Below are 12,665 nucleotides of genomic sequence, written 5' to 3'. Positions count from 1 at the left end.
TCATGGAGTTTTGTCATTTTAAGTTCTCCATGCAGTTATAATAATTCCTTTATTAATTCCTATTTGGATTGCAGTATTTCCCACTATTTTTTTTTTCACGGATAAATTTGCTTTCTTTGTTCAAAGCATCTCTAAAGCAAATGAAAATTTTTATAAGTTGTTTGTGCTCTTAAAAATGAGGAGGACACAGTAGTGTAGAGAACTTTGAAAAGGATTATCATGTTCTGTATCAGAGAATGTGAAGCCACTTGGCTGAATTGAAGGATTTATTAAAATAACTTTTACATATTTTCTGTGTTATGGTCTCTGTCTTCTATGATCTCCTGTTTAAGCTTAATCTCTATTGCCCCAGATTGGTCCTAAGAGTTATTTCTCTCTACCCCAAATAAACTATTTAGAAATATTTAGAGATAAGCAAAAATTCCAGGAAATTTGCCTATGACTTTAGCTAAGGTCCAAGGTTGTGGTGCACATCATCCACGGAAAATGCCCTCAAACTTATTTTCTATGAATAATGATAAATTGATATTATTTAGGCTTTCCTGCTTCCTCTGTTCCCCACCCCTTCCACCACTGAATAGAAGCCAAAGACCCCAAACAAAATGTCAGTTTGACATTTAGTGAGTCTTTGGTTTTGTTTCATTCAAATAGTTGTTCAAAGCCTTTGTATACAAAAAAAATGTAAAAATCCTTGTCCTTCTGTGAAGTTACTGACTTCTAAAACTCCTCAAAGGATCCTTTGAGGAAAAAAAAAATGCACCAAAACAATTTTGAAAGTTTCTTCTTGTCTCTTTCTCATTTGTTTTCTTTCTGTCATATGTATGAGCAGTTTAGAAAAGGCTTAAAACACTCGACACTCAGCAGATGAAGAAAAATAATGAGTAACTGTTACAGCTGATGTTGTTGTGATACTTCAAATTATACTCAGAGTAAAACAATTTGCACAGTTATTAAATTGTCACATTCCAGCTTGTAGGAGGAGCCACTTGATCCTGCTGTGCTTGCATTTCTTGGAATCTTGCTCTTCGGGTAGAGAGGTTATAGTAAGACAGGGGGTTATTTTGGCTTCCAAGCAGTTTTAGTTGCTGGAGGACACTGTTCTATTGGTAGGCCAGCCAATTTACATGTATTGCCTGGAAGGCAGGAAAAGAGTAATTCATTTTTCCCGGGTTAATTCTGGGGTTGACACTGTTTCATATTTATAACGGTTAGTTACCTGGATCGTGGGAATGAGGGCAGCCTCAGCAAGTTTGTAGATGATGATGAATGGAGGCAGAAGAGTTGATATGGGTAAGGTAGGGATGCTATCCAGAAGGACCTTGTCAAGCCAGGCAAGTGGATTGATAGAAACCTCTGCAGTTCGTGGGCAAATCAAAATGTTAGTATCTGAGCTAGAACATCTCTGGCAATAGTACAAGCCGGTGTTTGGAGAGCAGCACTGCAGAAGATGATATCGGGAGCTGATGAATAAGTTGTATGTGAGTAAGCAGTGTGCCCTCGTGGTGAAGTGGAACCAACTGCAGCAGGTCAAGGAAAGTGATTATTTCAGTGACAGTTCTGTACATGTCAAACCATGTGTCAAGACTTATACAGAAAAGATGAATGACATCCTTAGAAATTGCAAAGCCGATACTTAAAAAAATATATATATATATTATTTCTAAAGGGATGAAGGAACGTGGTGGTCTTCTAGGCTGCAGTATTTCTTACATATGCATCTGATTTCACTGTCATGTTGAGGATGTCCTAAGACATAAAAAGACTAGGAAGAAATAAGAATAGGCAGAGTAGGGAAAATAAGTAGCAATGTTTGCACTCCAAAATAGTGAGTCAATGTCATGGGTGTACATGGCTTGGCAAGAAGCAGGGCATTTGTTCAGAATTTTGCAATATACTTTGATATTTAAAAACATTTTTTTTTAAATACCGGTATTTTCTCAATAGTAGTATTGGTAACACAAATGTTTTGTGGAGCTATTTTAAGTTTTCTTGGCCCTTGCTGCATGAAAAATTTGTCTTGTGTGCTACAATTGATTCATATAATTTACCATTTTAATTCAGGACGATGCACAGAGAATGTACAAGTATAAGGACAGTCAGATGTTGGCAAACTGGTGTGACCTGAACATGATTAATAGTAACTTTGTAGAGCTTGGCCCTACAGAAGAATGTGGATAGGCTAGATTGATGAGCCTAGGCCAGTTGTATGAGGTTCATCAAGACCAAATGCCAGATCCTGCACTTTGGCCACACCAGCCTCATGCAACTCAAGGCTTGAGGCAAAGTGACTGGAAAGCTGCGCAGTGGAAAAGGATCTGGGGGTGTTAGTTGACAGTCAGCTGAATGTGAGCTGGCAGTGTGCCCAGGAGGCCAAGAAGGCCAATGGCATCCTGGCTTGCATTAGAAGCAGGGTAGTCAACAGGATCAGGGAAGTGATCATCCCCCATACTCAGCACTGTTGAGGTTGTACCTTGAGTACTGTGTCTGCTTTGGGCTGCTCTTGACAAGAAAGACGTTGAGGCCCTGGAGTGCGTCCAGAGAAAGGCAACAAAACTGTGAAGGGTCTGGAACGCAAATGTTATGCAGAGTAGCTGAGTGAAGTGGGATTTTTCAGTCTGGAGAAAAGGAGGCTCAGGGAGACCTTATCACTGCTCTCTACAACGACCTGAAAGGAGGTTGTGGTGAGGTGGAGGTCAGCCTCTTTTTCCAGGTAACAGCAATAGGACAAGAGATAATGTCCTCAAGTTGTGCCAGGGGAAGTTCAGGTTGGATGTTAGGAAAAATTTCTTCTCAAAAGGAGTAGTAATACATTGAAACAGGCTGCCCAGGGGAGTGGTGAAGCCACCATCCCTGGATGTGTTCAAGAAATGTGTAGATGTGGTGCTGAGGGACATGGCTAGTGGGTATGGTGGTGATGGGTTGACAGCTGGACTTCTTGATCTCTTCCAACCTTAATGATTCTATGATTCCTGGACTCATAAGCATGTTTGTATTTTCTAGTAGCTCCTCTTTTCCTTTAGCTTTTGTGCTTGTGAATCTACAAGCCAAAAGGTGCAGTGAATGAACTTCAAGTATTACCCACATTTTCTGTTTTGAGGAGTTTTGTTGTCTTTCTTATTGTCTGTTCTACTGAAATTGGATGCTGAATAGATGAGGCTAAAATTCTGTAAAGCTGCTGTTTACAGAATGCCTGAAGCTTTGTCTCTTAGTTATGAAGCAATCTGCAAGGCAACAGAATCTAAAAAGGATTATTCATTCATCTTGGTTGCTTATTCAAATAAAAAAGAATTAGAGTATAATCAAACCTGGCTATTGTCTCCCCCTTGGAAATGCCAGAAATGGATGAGAATGTGGTGTTAACATGGAAAAATTCCTCTGTACAATCATAACATGTTTGCTTATTTTGATTTAGTGGTTGGTAGTCTTCCTAAAATCCAGTTCCTTGGCACACTAGTTTCAATATTCAGTGAAGATGTGTGCTGTTGAAGGGGGAAGGGGAAATAGTGAGGATGTTTACCATTATATACTGTACTTATGTGGGCTTCCTGTATATCCCGAGAGAACTTCTCAGATCTTTCTGCTCCCAACTCTAAACAACATAATCCCTCGAATCTCCAGAGACAGCTGAGGAAGACAGTATGGGTTCTTGTGGTTTACAGTGCCCTCACAGTCTAAATACTTACAACTGGAGCCTTTTTCAGCTTTAGCATTTCCTGAATTCTTGGTGACGACAAAATTGTTGGATTTTCCTTTTTAAAATAAAATACTGAGCAGTCTCTCCCTCTAGGCAACAAGCAGCAGAGATGTTTCTAACTCCAGCTGCTGCTTTATAATGGCAAACATGTAGAATGTATTTACGTGCAGAGGACAGTGTCTTCCACTGCTTCTAAATGGTGCGGAGTCAAATGAAGAATTTACGTCCTATTTTAGCATTACTTTTGATAAATCCCAAATGTAGATGCCTCTAGTCTGATGACTGAGTGTCTTAAATTTGGATGTGATAAATCTTCTCTGAATTGAGGAGTGGATGCATTTTGGACATAAATTGTTTTCAATCACATAGCATTGAATTAAAAATCTAGTCTGGAGTGCCCTGTGTTCTGCAGTTTCCAGGTATGAATGCCACAACTTATTGAAGTTCCTACTTGTTACAGAATAGATTGAGTTATTAATCAGCCAATCTGAAACTTGTTACGCAAGAGATTTCTCTATACTGTATCTCATCACATTATGGGATTACATTAAGAAAAGATGGTGACTGAAGCAATAGAAATAGGAGAAGATAAAAAATCATTCTCAAGGTGCAGCCTTAATTATTCTTTGTAACTTAAAATTACATTAGGCCTTCCAGAAAATAATAGATGTTAAAATAAATGGCAGTATAGTGTATGATGTAATGCCATTGTATTCTAGGTAGCTGTGGTCCAGATGAATACCTGCTCTTTGTATATCGTCAGATGCAGTCATTCATTTGTTGATGAGAGCAATCACTCCTAACAGTGATGAAATCAGACGTAATCTTGCAAAATGAAAAGCGAAATTTTTATGGTGATCTCATTCATTTGTTCACGAGGGTGGATAGTGATAGGACAAGGGGGAATGGTTTTAAACTGAGACAGGGGAGACGTAGGTTAGATATTAGGAGGAAGTTTTTCACTCAGAGGGTGGTGACGCACTGGAACAGGTTGCCCAAGGAGGTTGTGGATGCCCCATCCCTGGAGATGTTCAAGGCCAGGCTGGACGTGGCTCTGGGCAGCCTGGTCTAGTGGTTGGCAACCCTGCATTCAGCAGGGGGGTTGAAACTCGATGACTTTTGAGGTCCTTTTCAACCCAGGTCATTCTATGATTCATTCATTTTTATTCAGAAAGCACTTATTTCTATAATCTGAAATTGCAGGAAGAAATAGAGTGTAAAAATTCAATGTCTGCCGTTAAAGTGACAGGAGATTGCTAGAAATAATGTGACCAAAAAGGTGGTTATGATTTAGCCACGCTGTAGAGGTGGCGGCTCTTCCCTGTGGAGTGACCCCAGGCATGCACCCATTGCTCAGCAACAACCAAACCATCAGTGTGCTATTAATGCTGTGCCTACTGAAAGCAGAGCATGGGGAGGGCAGTGCTGTGCAGTGCTGACTCAAGTGATGGCAAATAACTGTATGCATTTTGATACACTGGCTGAAAACAGTGCTCTGAACAGCAAAGAATATGCAACTGTGCTTTCTGTTTTGATAAAGAAGTTTGAGAATAGGTTGCAAGAGTGCTGAAAAAATAATCAATTTTTGTTTGTGACACCATTATCAGTTGATATAAATACATTACATGCAAGTTTTCAAATGGAATTTATAGACTTTCAATCAGATATTCAATGCGAAAATCTGATCATGTCTCTCTACTAGACTTTTGTAAGACCTGTAAATAGTGTTCTGTAGCTAAGAATTTGCTTTATCAAATAGCATTACTGTGCTCTTCGTATTGGTTGTCGTTTCCATGGAAATAAATAGGAGATATTATTTTTGGAGCAACTTATATCTGCATGGTCCAAGACAATTCCTCTTTACTCAGTGTGGCCCAGGCAAGCCAAAAAGTTGGACACTCATGTTGTAATTCATACAGAACTTTTAAATACTAGCTACAACACTTGAAGGTGAGGAGGATTTCTGATAAGACATTGGACAGTGTTACAGATGTTTAAACTCCATTTTCTCTGGGAATACTGAGAATTTCAGCCCTGGTAGTAGTAGGGGAAAATGTTTGATTTGTTAGTAGCGTCAGATGGCTTTCTTAGTGAAACCATTCACAAATTCCCTGACTGGCAATGCTGTGCTATTCTTCGTCTTCTGTTAGGCTGGGGTAGGTTTAGTGCATGCACGTGATGATGTAGTGTTGTTATAACCATCTTCCCAGGATGAACTAGGCATACTGAGTGTGCTCCAGGGCTGAGCACTGGGCTGCATAGTCTCCTAAGATTTCGTCCATTCGTGTATTTCCATAGCTGTCTTCCTTGCTGATCATTAAATGACAGTTTTCTGAAATCTAAATTTTTTGCACTTCATAGAGCAATGGTGCAGTAGGCACATGCTCAGCATTTTGTTTTAGCTGATAGTGCTTCCTGGTTTCCAAAATCTATTTGAGGTGGAGGTACTCCAGTGGATGTTACTAGCATCTTCCTACTTCAGCCTTACCTGGAGTGCACTTCTTTGTGAGGACCCTTACTGTGTACGGAGCAATTCCTTTTGCCTTTGTAAGTGTTTAACTATTTGGTTTTCTCCTTTGCCATATGATCGTATCTCACTGTTGTGAAAGTCAAACAAGCCTTAAGTAGTTTCTCAAAAAATGAAGTTTTAGTTTTGCATCTACTGCATTTTGTCATCTTTTTATGATTTAAATCTTGTTTAAATCTTACCCCAGCATGAGAGCTGAGAAACGGTTTCATGTGGGACATGCAATTTGCTGTGGTTATTCTCCTCCTCCCAGGAGCTGGAAATTCTAATATGTTGAGAAATGATGATACTACTGTTTTTCAAATAATTCTTTACTACAGCTGATGCCTGTGAGTTGTGCTTATAGAAAGATTCACCCGTTACAACTTCAAAGGAAGACTGTCTGAAAGAAGCAGTTAGTTGCACACAGTAGTTTGGATGACATAGTTTATACCTCATTTATTTTGAAATTTGTTGAAATAGACTTTTCTTGCTGTATGTAATGCACCTGAAAGGCACTGTTGAGTATTTAATGGACTTCTAAAGAAAGTGTATCTAGCAGATGGTGTGACAGGTGAGTATATGGCTGTCTAGAGCACTTTATAAAGAGAACTGCTGGCATCATCTGTCTAATTCTATAGGATTTTTCATGAGGATTCATACTGTGGCACAATGGAAAATGTCACGTCTTTTATTCTGGTTGAAAATTGTCTAGTACAACTTTGCTAGTGTAACAGTCAACACAGAAAAGAGCCAGAAGGTTCTGACAGTCACTGCTAATGTATTTCTGTGCTGAATTTTGCATGGCTTGAACATGTAGCAGTAGAGAGCTTGGGCTTTCTGGTGAAGCTGGCTCAGTACAAATATCACACAGATAAGAAACCCAAATGAAAAAACACCAAATGCAAATTTTAAGATTTTTATGCTTGAGTTTTCTGGTATTTAAAGATATTAACTTACTCTGAGGCATTTTAACACTACGAAAAGAGTAGTGAGACTAGAAGTGGAAGCAACTTGCAGAAACTCTTTTTCTATTTATTGAGGTGTTTCTAGTTCTTCACAAACTAAAACACAGAATTCCTTTTCACATTGAGTGAGTCATTCTTCACTCCCTGTGTTGCCCATCGTTTTCCTAAGAAATGAGGGCTCTTAAAAGCAACTCAAATGTAATTAGATTGCAGCTTATATAATCTGGCGTAAAACATAGCTATAGCATTGCCCTTATTGGTGACACTGAGTCAAGTAAATCTTAACCCATAAGAATTTTATTTCTTTTTAAAGAAACATTTGCTCTGACTTAAGTGCCCGCTCACACAATCTGCTGTTAGTATGTGTTGAAACATTCCTTGTTGCGTATTTCCTGAAATATATCAGTGAGTTATGAAATTCAGAACTTCCGTTTTTTTTTTTTTAATACAATGAGTTGATAATGCTTGTTTTATGACCAGTTTAAAGACTGCCTCCTAGACTGGTAGTTACTTGCATGAAAACATTGGAATGTAAGGAGTCCTGCTCACAGTAATTATATACCAATGTAAGGCATGGGTAGCTGTAAGTAGACCTCTCTTTATGCCTGTTTTTCTCCTTTTTTTTTAATATCTCATTGTTTTTGAAGTAAATTAATTAATTACATGTGGGAGAGTCTGAAATATTTGAAAATAAAGGTATATATGGTTTTCTCATCTTGTCCTGAAATAATATGGATGTCTTTTACAGAATTGGAATACAGCAGGAGTTAAATAAAGTCTTTATTGGTCTGTGTTTAAGCTTCTCTATGTAGGAGTGCAATCTGTAGTCTAGACATTTTTTTTTCTGCTAATATCAACAAGAATGCTTGTTTCTTGCTGTCACTGAGGAAGGTAAAGTCATCTATCAGCATCTGAAAGCTTTGAAAACTGGGGCAGTTGCACTGAATTGAACTCTCATTGCATGGATGAGCAGCAGTGGAAGCAGAACACGAGTGCACTGATCAAAGGCAGCTATCACAGCAATGAGAAGTAGAATCTTGTGACCTTCCTCTCAGCACATGATGGGTTTCTGGTTAAATTTGAGCCCAATTTCTGACACTTTTATGGTTTCTCCTTCCTATTTTTCTGTTGCATGCAGTTTGAGAATAGTTGTTAGGCTATGGATGGGAGCGGGAAGTGCATGCTCCTGCAGCCCACCCACAACATTAGCAAGCAGAGCATCACCAAATAGGCTCTTCTCTTGACAGCAAAATTAATCTACTGGTGAGCCTATGTTCTATCAATTTAAAATGTAAATATAGACCGGCTGGATGAAGAGTATTTTACTGTAGTGTATAGTATATATAAATATCTATCTATGCATACATATAAAAATACATGCACTGCATCTACACTGTGTTGTATTGTTTGAGGGACATAGAAATGCTGTTAGATATTCATCCCTGTCTGTACCGCATGGTCTTTTGTCTCTACAAACTCATCAGTGTTTATAGCAAAGACAGTAAAAACTTTGAACTAAAAACTTCTGTTTTCAAAAACGTTTCTAGTGAGCAAGGTCAGTTTTAGTTCTGCTCTGTATGTGTCCATATCAGTCACTTTATTTCTCAGAATGTATAGGTGGTTTGAATTTTGGAGTCTTTCATTACAAATACATCTTGATGGATGTTGTTCAGTTTTTTTCCCAGATCCTTATGTGTACTGAGTAATTCTGCAGTTAATGACAAATGGTAAAAATTCTAGATTTTTCAAGATGTTAGTGTCAATATCCTTTCCCCCCCTACCCCCCCACATTTTAGCAAAAGAATAAAATCCTTGAAAACTGTGGCTCCATCTTTGTTGTACTGTATATTAATAATTAACAATACTGTATTACTAATATTATTAATAATATTAATAGAATATAATTATTATATTAATATAATAATATTAATAAAATATAATATTATTAATAATATTAATAGTAAAAATACAAACCTCTGTATATCCTTGCTGTGAGATAGTACTGTACAATAGTAGGATATTGTAAACCTATTACTCATATTGAAAATAATCTGAAAAAAAGATGACCTATGTTTTCTTGCTGTATGCCTCTAAAGGTTTGTATCTCTTATGGGTTCACCTGGAAACCCCAGTGGTGATCAGACTCCCAGTATTCATCAGGCTTGTCTATGTAATCTCTGCCAAAACCTGCACTTATTTTGCAGCTGTGAGTTTGCTGCCCATCCTTTTGTGAAGGGACAGACAGCATGTCGAGCTTTCAGCTATTTACATGGATATATAATAAAACCACAGAAATATTTTGAGTGACTCCAGTGTAAGACGTGGCTGCTGCCAGCCTAAGAGGTACTGTAAAGTGGGACTGTTTAAAAATAGCTAACTCGCTTGTGTAAAGTGGTATGGGATGTAGGTGGAATGGTTGGCATTTGCTGGGTGTCCGTGGCAGATAGCAGTAAATCTTGTACTGCTGCTTTTCCTTCTGCTGGCAGTGGAGCCAATGCCTGCGGGCAGGGATGGGGCCTACTCTGCTCCTGTCTGATCACGTACCACTGGAGAAGCTTCAGGTGAAGGGAAAAGAAGATGTTTTGTATAACTAATCTGCTGCTTTGTCAGAGACCTGGTGTGGATTGCTCAGGGAAGTGTTTGCGTTGGATCTAACGCAGGTGTTTCTAAATCTTAGAAGACAGTGTCAGAGCTGTGCCTGATGAGTTTGGAGAGGGATTTAAATTGAATCAGTGTCTGCTGAATTCATTTTAAGATTGTTTTCAGGATTCCTTGCCACTAATACGTTAGCCACCTGTAACGGGCTAAAGTACAATGTACTGAAGAAATATTTAGTGCAGCTCAACTACCACTACTCCAGCTGTACCTCAGATTACCTCTATGAAGTTCTGGAGTTATAACAGTATTTTTTCTTCCCAAATTTAATTTTTTAAAGAATGAGAATGTATTTTGGCTGGGCTTTTCCAAGACGCAGTAGCCCAGCAGTCCTCTGTTTCCAGTCTGAGCCTCTCAGAAAGTCTTCAGTAAACCCTGAGGAGAGAGGAAAGCCCCATGGCCATAGTTCCCACCCATGTGCTACTCGGATGTCTGTTCTACTTTCAGTGGGATCTTAGCTGGTAAATAAAGAGCATGGGGCAGAGTCCCTGGGGTCAGTCAGTCCCCTAGAGCAGCTTTTACTCCTGTGTTGCTCAGAACTCTGTCCAAAGGGTTGCCTGTGATCTCTCTTGGAACTTTGCATGTCTGAGCTTTGGCTGGCTCAGCTGTCAGACGCTGAATGTGTCAAACCAAAAGGCTGCTGCTTTTCCATGGAAACGCTCTGTGCAATTGCAGAAATAATCAGGTATGTCTGGCGGTTGCTGTGCCCTATTGTTGGACATTTCCAGACTCTGAATTGAATTGTTCTACCTTGATAAACTAAGTTTTCAGCAAAAATCCAGCTCTTGTCATTCCTCTTGTGTGTGTGTGTGTGTGTGTGTACGTATGTGTGTGTTGGTGTCACAGTTCATTCTGCTGTTGCAATATAAATCCCTTGATGTTGGCTGTCCCATTTCTCTCTGCCCATGCACATCTTGCAAAAACAGCTTCAGACCTCTTGCTTCCGGGTACCACTAATATAAGCTGTCCCATGATCTGTATGTGCTAGGCCTGAGCTGCTGTACCCCCTGCAGTCTCCTTAAAAATTCTCCCTTGTGGTACTTTCTACTGTTGATATAAAATAATTCAGTTTTTTACAAAACATATTTTATTAATGTAATTGTTTCTTTGTGCTCAGCAGTTTTCAGGAAAAAGGAATTCTGATCATGGGTCTTTGAAGTGGTGGTATTTTTTGGAGTTACGTTTTACATAATCTGTTCTCCGCAATACCTTAGTGGTATATTAATCGTTGTGCTTTGGCTAACTCTGTAGATATGATCTGCGGTTGACTTTAAAGAAAAAAAAAAACAGTGCCCTTCCATACAGGCGTGACTAACTTGAAGATACCACTGATACAGCTCAATGGGAAAGTTGCCATAAAGTACTTGGAAACTAAAGTAATTGCAGATTATGGAATGAGTGTTTCAGTTTATTGGGCCTGTGCTGCTCTAAGGTCTCTTCGAGACATTGAAATGTTGACATTTCTCCTTCTGTAAGGAATTTAATTTCATAACTTGAAAGTTGTTCTGGAAGAGGCCTGTGAAAGAAGGATAACTTTCAGACTTGTACGCCAAATGCTTGTGGGTCACTAAGAGCCTAGCATGAGCTCTGACCATGTTTCTTTGGTGTCCTTTAACAAGAGCTGCCAAAAATAAATATCCACATAAACAGTTGTTGTAACCTTTGGAAGAATGATTTGCTGCAGAGACTGGGGGCAGTCCATGTCATTGAACTGGTGAGAAGGAGATAGCCTGTCTTCCTATCGTGAATCCTACTTTTATAAGCAGTAAGATTTTGAAACGGAAAGATTTATTACTCAAAACGTTAACATCACTTAATCAAACAGTGGCCTTAAGAACAATGAAAAAACCGTTACTTCCTTTTCTCCCACATCCAGCTTGCATATTTCTGACCCTGTGGGGCACAGTGTAGGAGAAGAAGAAACTCAGTAGTCTTCCTGCTCATGTGGCTTTGAGGAACTACATGCTAACTGAAAACCATTGGGTCTGAAAATATTTGGGAAGTAAGGGGAGCACAGCCCACCCAAATGTGAGGTCTCCATTTGCTTTATATCTGTGGAAGTGCTGCTGATGAAGTACTTGCTGTCAGCAGAGCTTATTTCATTGCTGTTTTGCTGCAAAATACAGCAATTACAACTTGAGAAAATGGCCAATTGAGATAGGACTGGAAGACTTTTTCTGTAGTATTGGGATCTAAAAGGACTGGTGTGGAAGCCTTACCCCTTCTATGGTGATCTCAAAAAATGTTGAATCTTGGAAATTTTTATATTGTAGATAAATAAGAGGAAAATTTGTGTCAGCCCTTACAGTTGCTTACTCTTAAAAAATTAGACAGCCTGTTTCTCTTAAATTGAACTTCCTCAATAGCAAATGCTGTCAACATAAAATAAATACATACACATTATGTTGAAGCTGTTACTCATAGTGGTAATATAGCAGGCTGTCTTAATTACATCTTTTGCTAGAGATATTACTCTCCTTTTGAAACAGGCATGAGAATTTAAAGTATCCTTATGCTTTTTAAAGTCATATGTCCCATTCTGCTGCAAATAATTGATTTTTTCCCTTCTTTTTTTTTTCTCTGACAGTACAAACATTCATGACTTGTACATTTGAATTCCCCTGTCTAGAACTTTAATTACAAAAATAAGCTCATCTTGAGGAGTTAAAAATGTTTTTTTTTCCAGAAACAAGTGATACTGTAATAGAGCAGATCAATGGTCTGTTGTAGTGGTTTATCTCTGGCACTAACTTATGTTTGATACAACTGCCAGAATTACGGAGTGATTTCAGTAAATCTCTGAGAGTAGGTATGAGAGATGGGCTAAAGTTCAAAACCACAT

At 38.8% G+C, this 12,665-nt stretch overlaps 1 protein-coding gene across 3 annotated transcripts in view; it reads left to right on the top strand.

Moving 5' to 3' along the window:
- Positions 1-12,665, top strand: part of FGD4 (FYVE, RhoGEF and PH domain containing 4) — a 114,594-nt gene that overhangs the window by 25,978 nt on the left and 75,951 nt on the right. The window contains exon 1 of one of the 3 annotated variants that reach the window (XM_021388996.1): positions 7,731-7,751. The exons of the other annotated variants lie outside the window; for them this stretch is intronic. Within the exon in view, the coding sequence (XP_021244671.1) occupies positions 7,742-7,751 (10 nt within the window). The 5' untranslated portion in view covers positions 7,731-7,741. Of the gene's footprint in view, positions 1-7,730; positions 7,752-12,665 lie in introns of those variants that run through there. 3 annotated transcript variants of the gene reach the window in all.

The sequence above is a fragment of the Numida meleagris genome, chromosome 1, assembly GCF_002078875.1.
Source record: "Numida meleagris isolate 19003 breed g44 Domestic line chromosome 1, NumMel1.0, whole genome shotgun sequence".
Taxonomy (NCBI): Eukaryota; Metazoa; Chordata; class Aves; order Galliformes; family Numididae; genus Numida; species Numida meleagris.
This window is presented reverse-complemented; position numbering and strand designations above follow the sequence as displayed.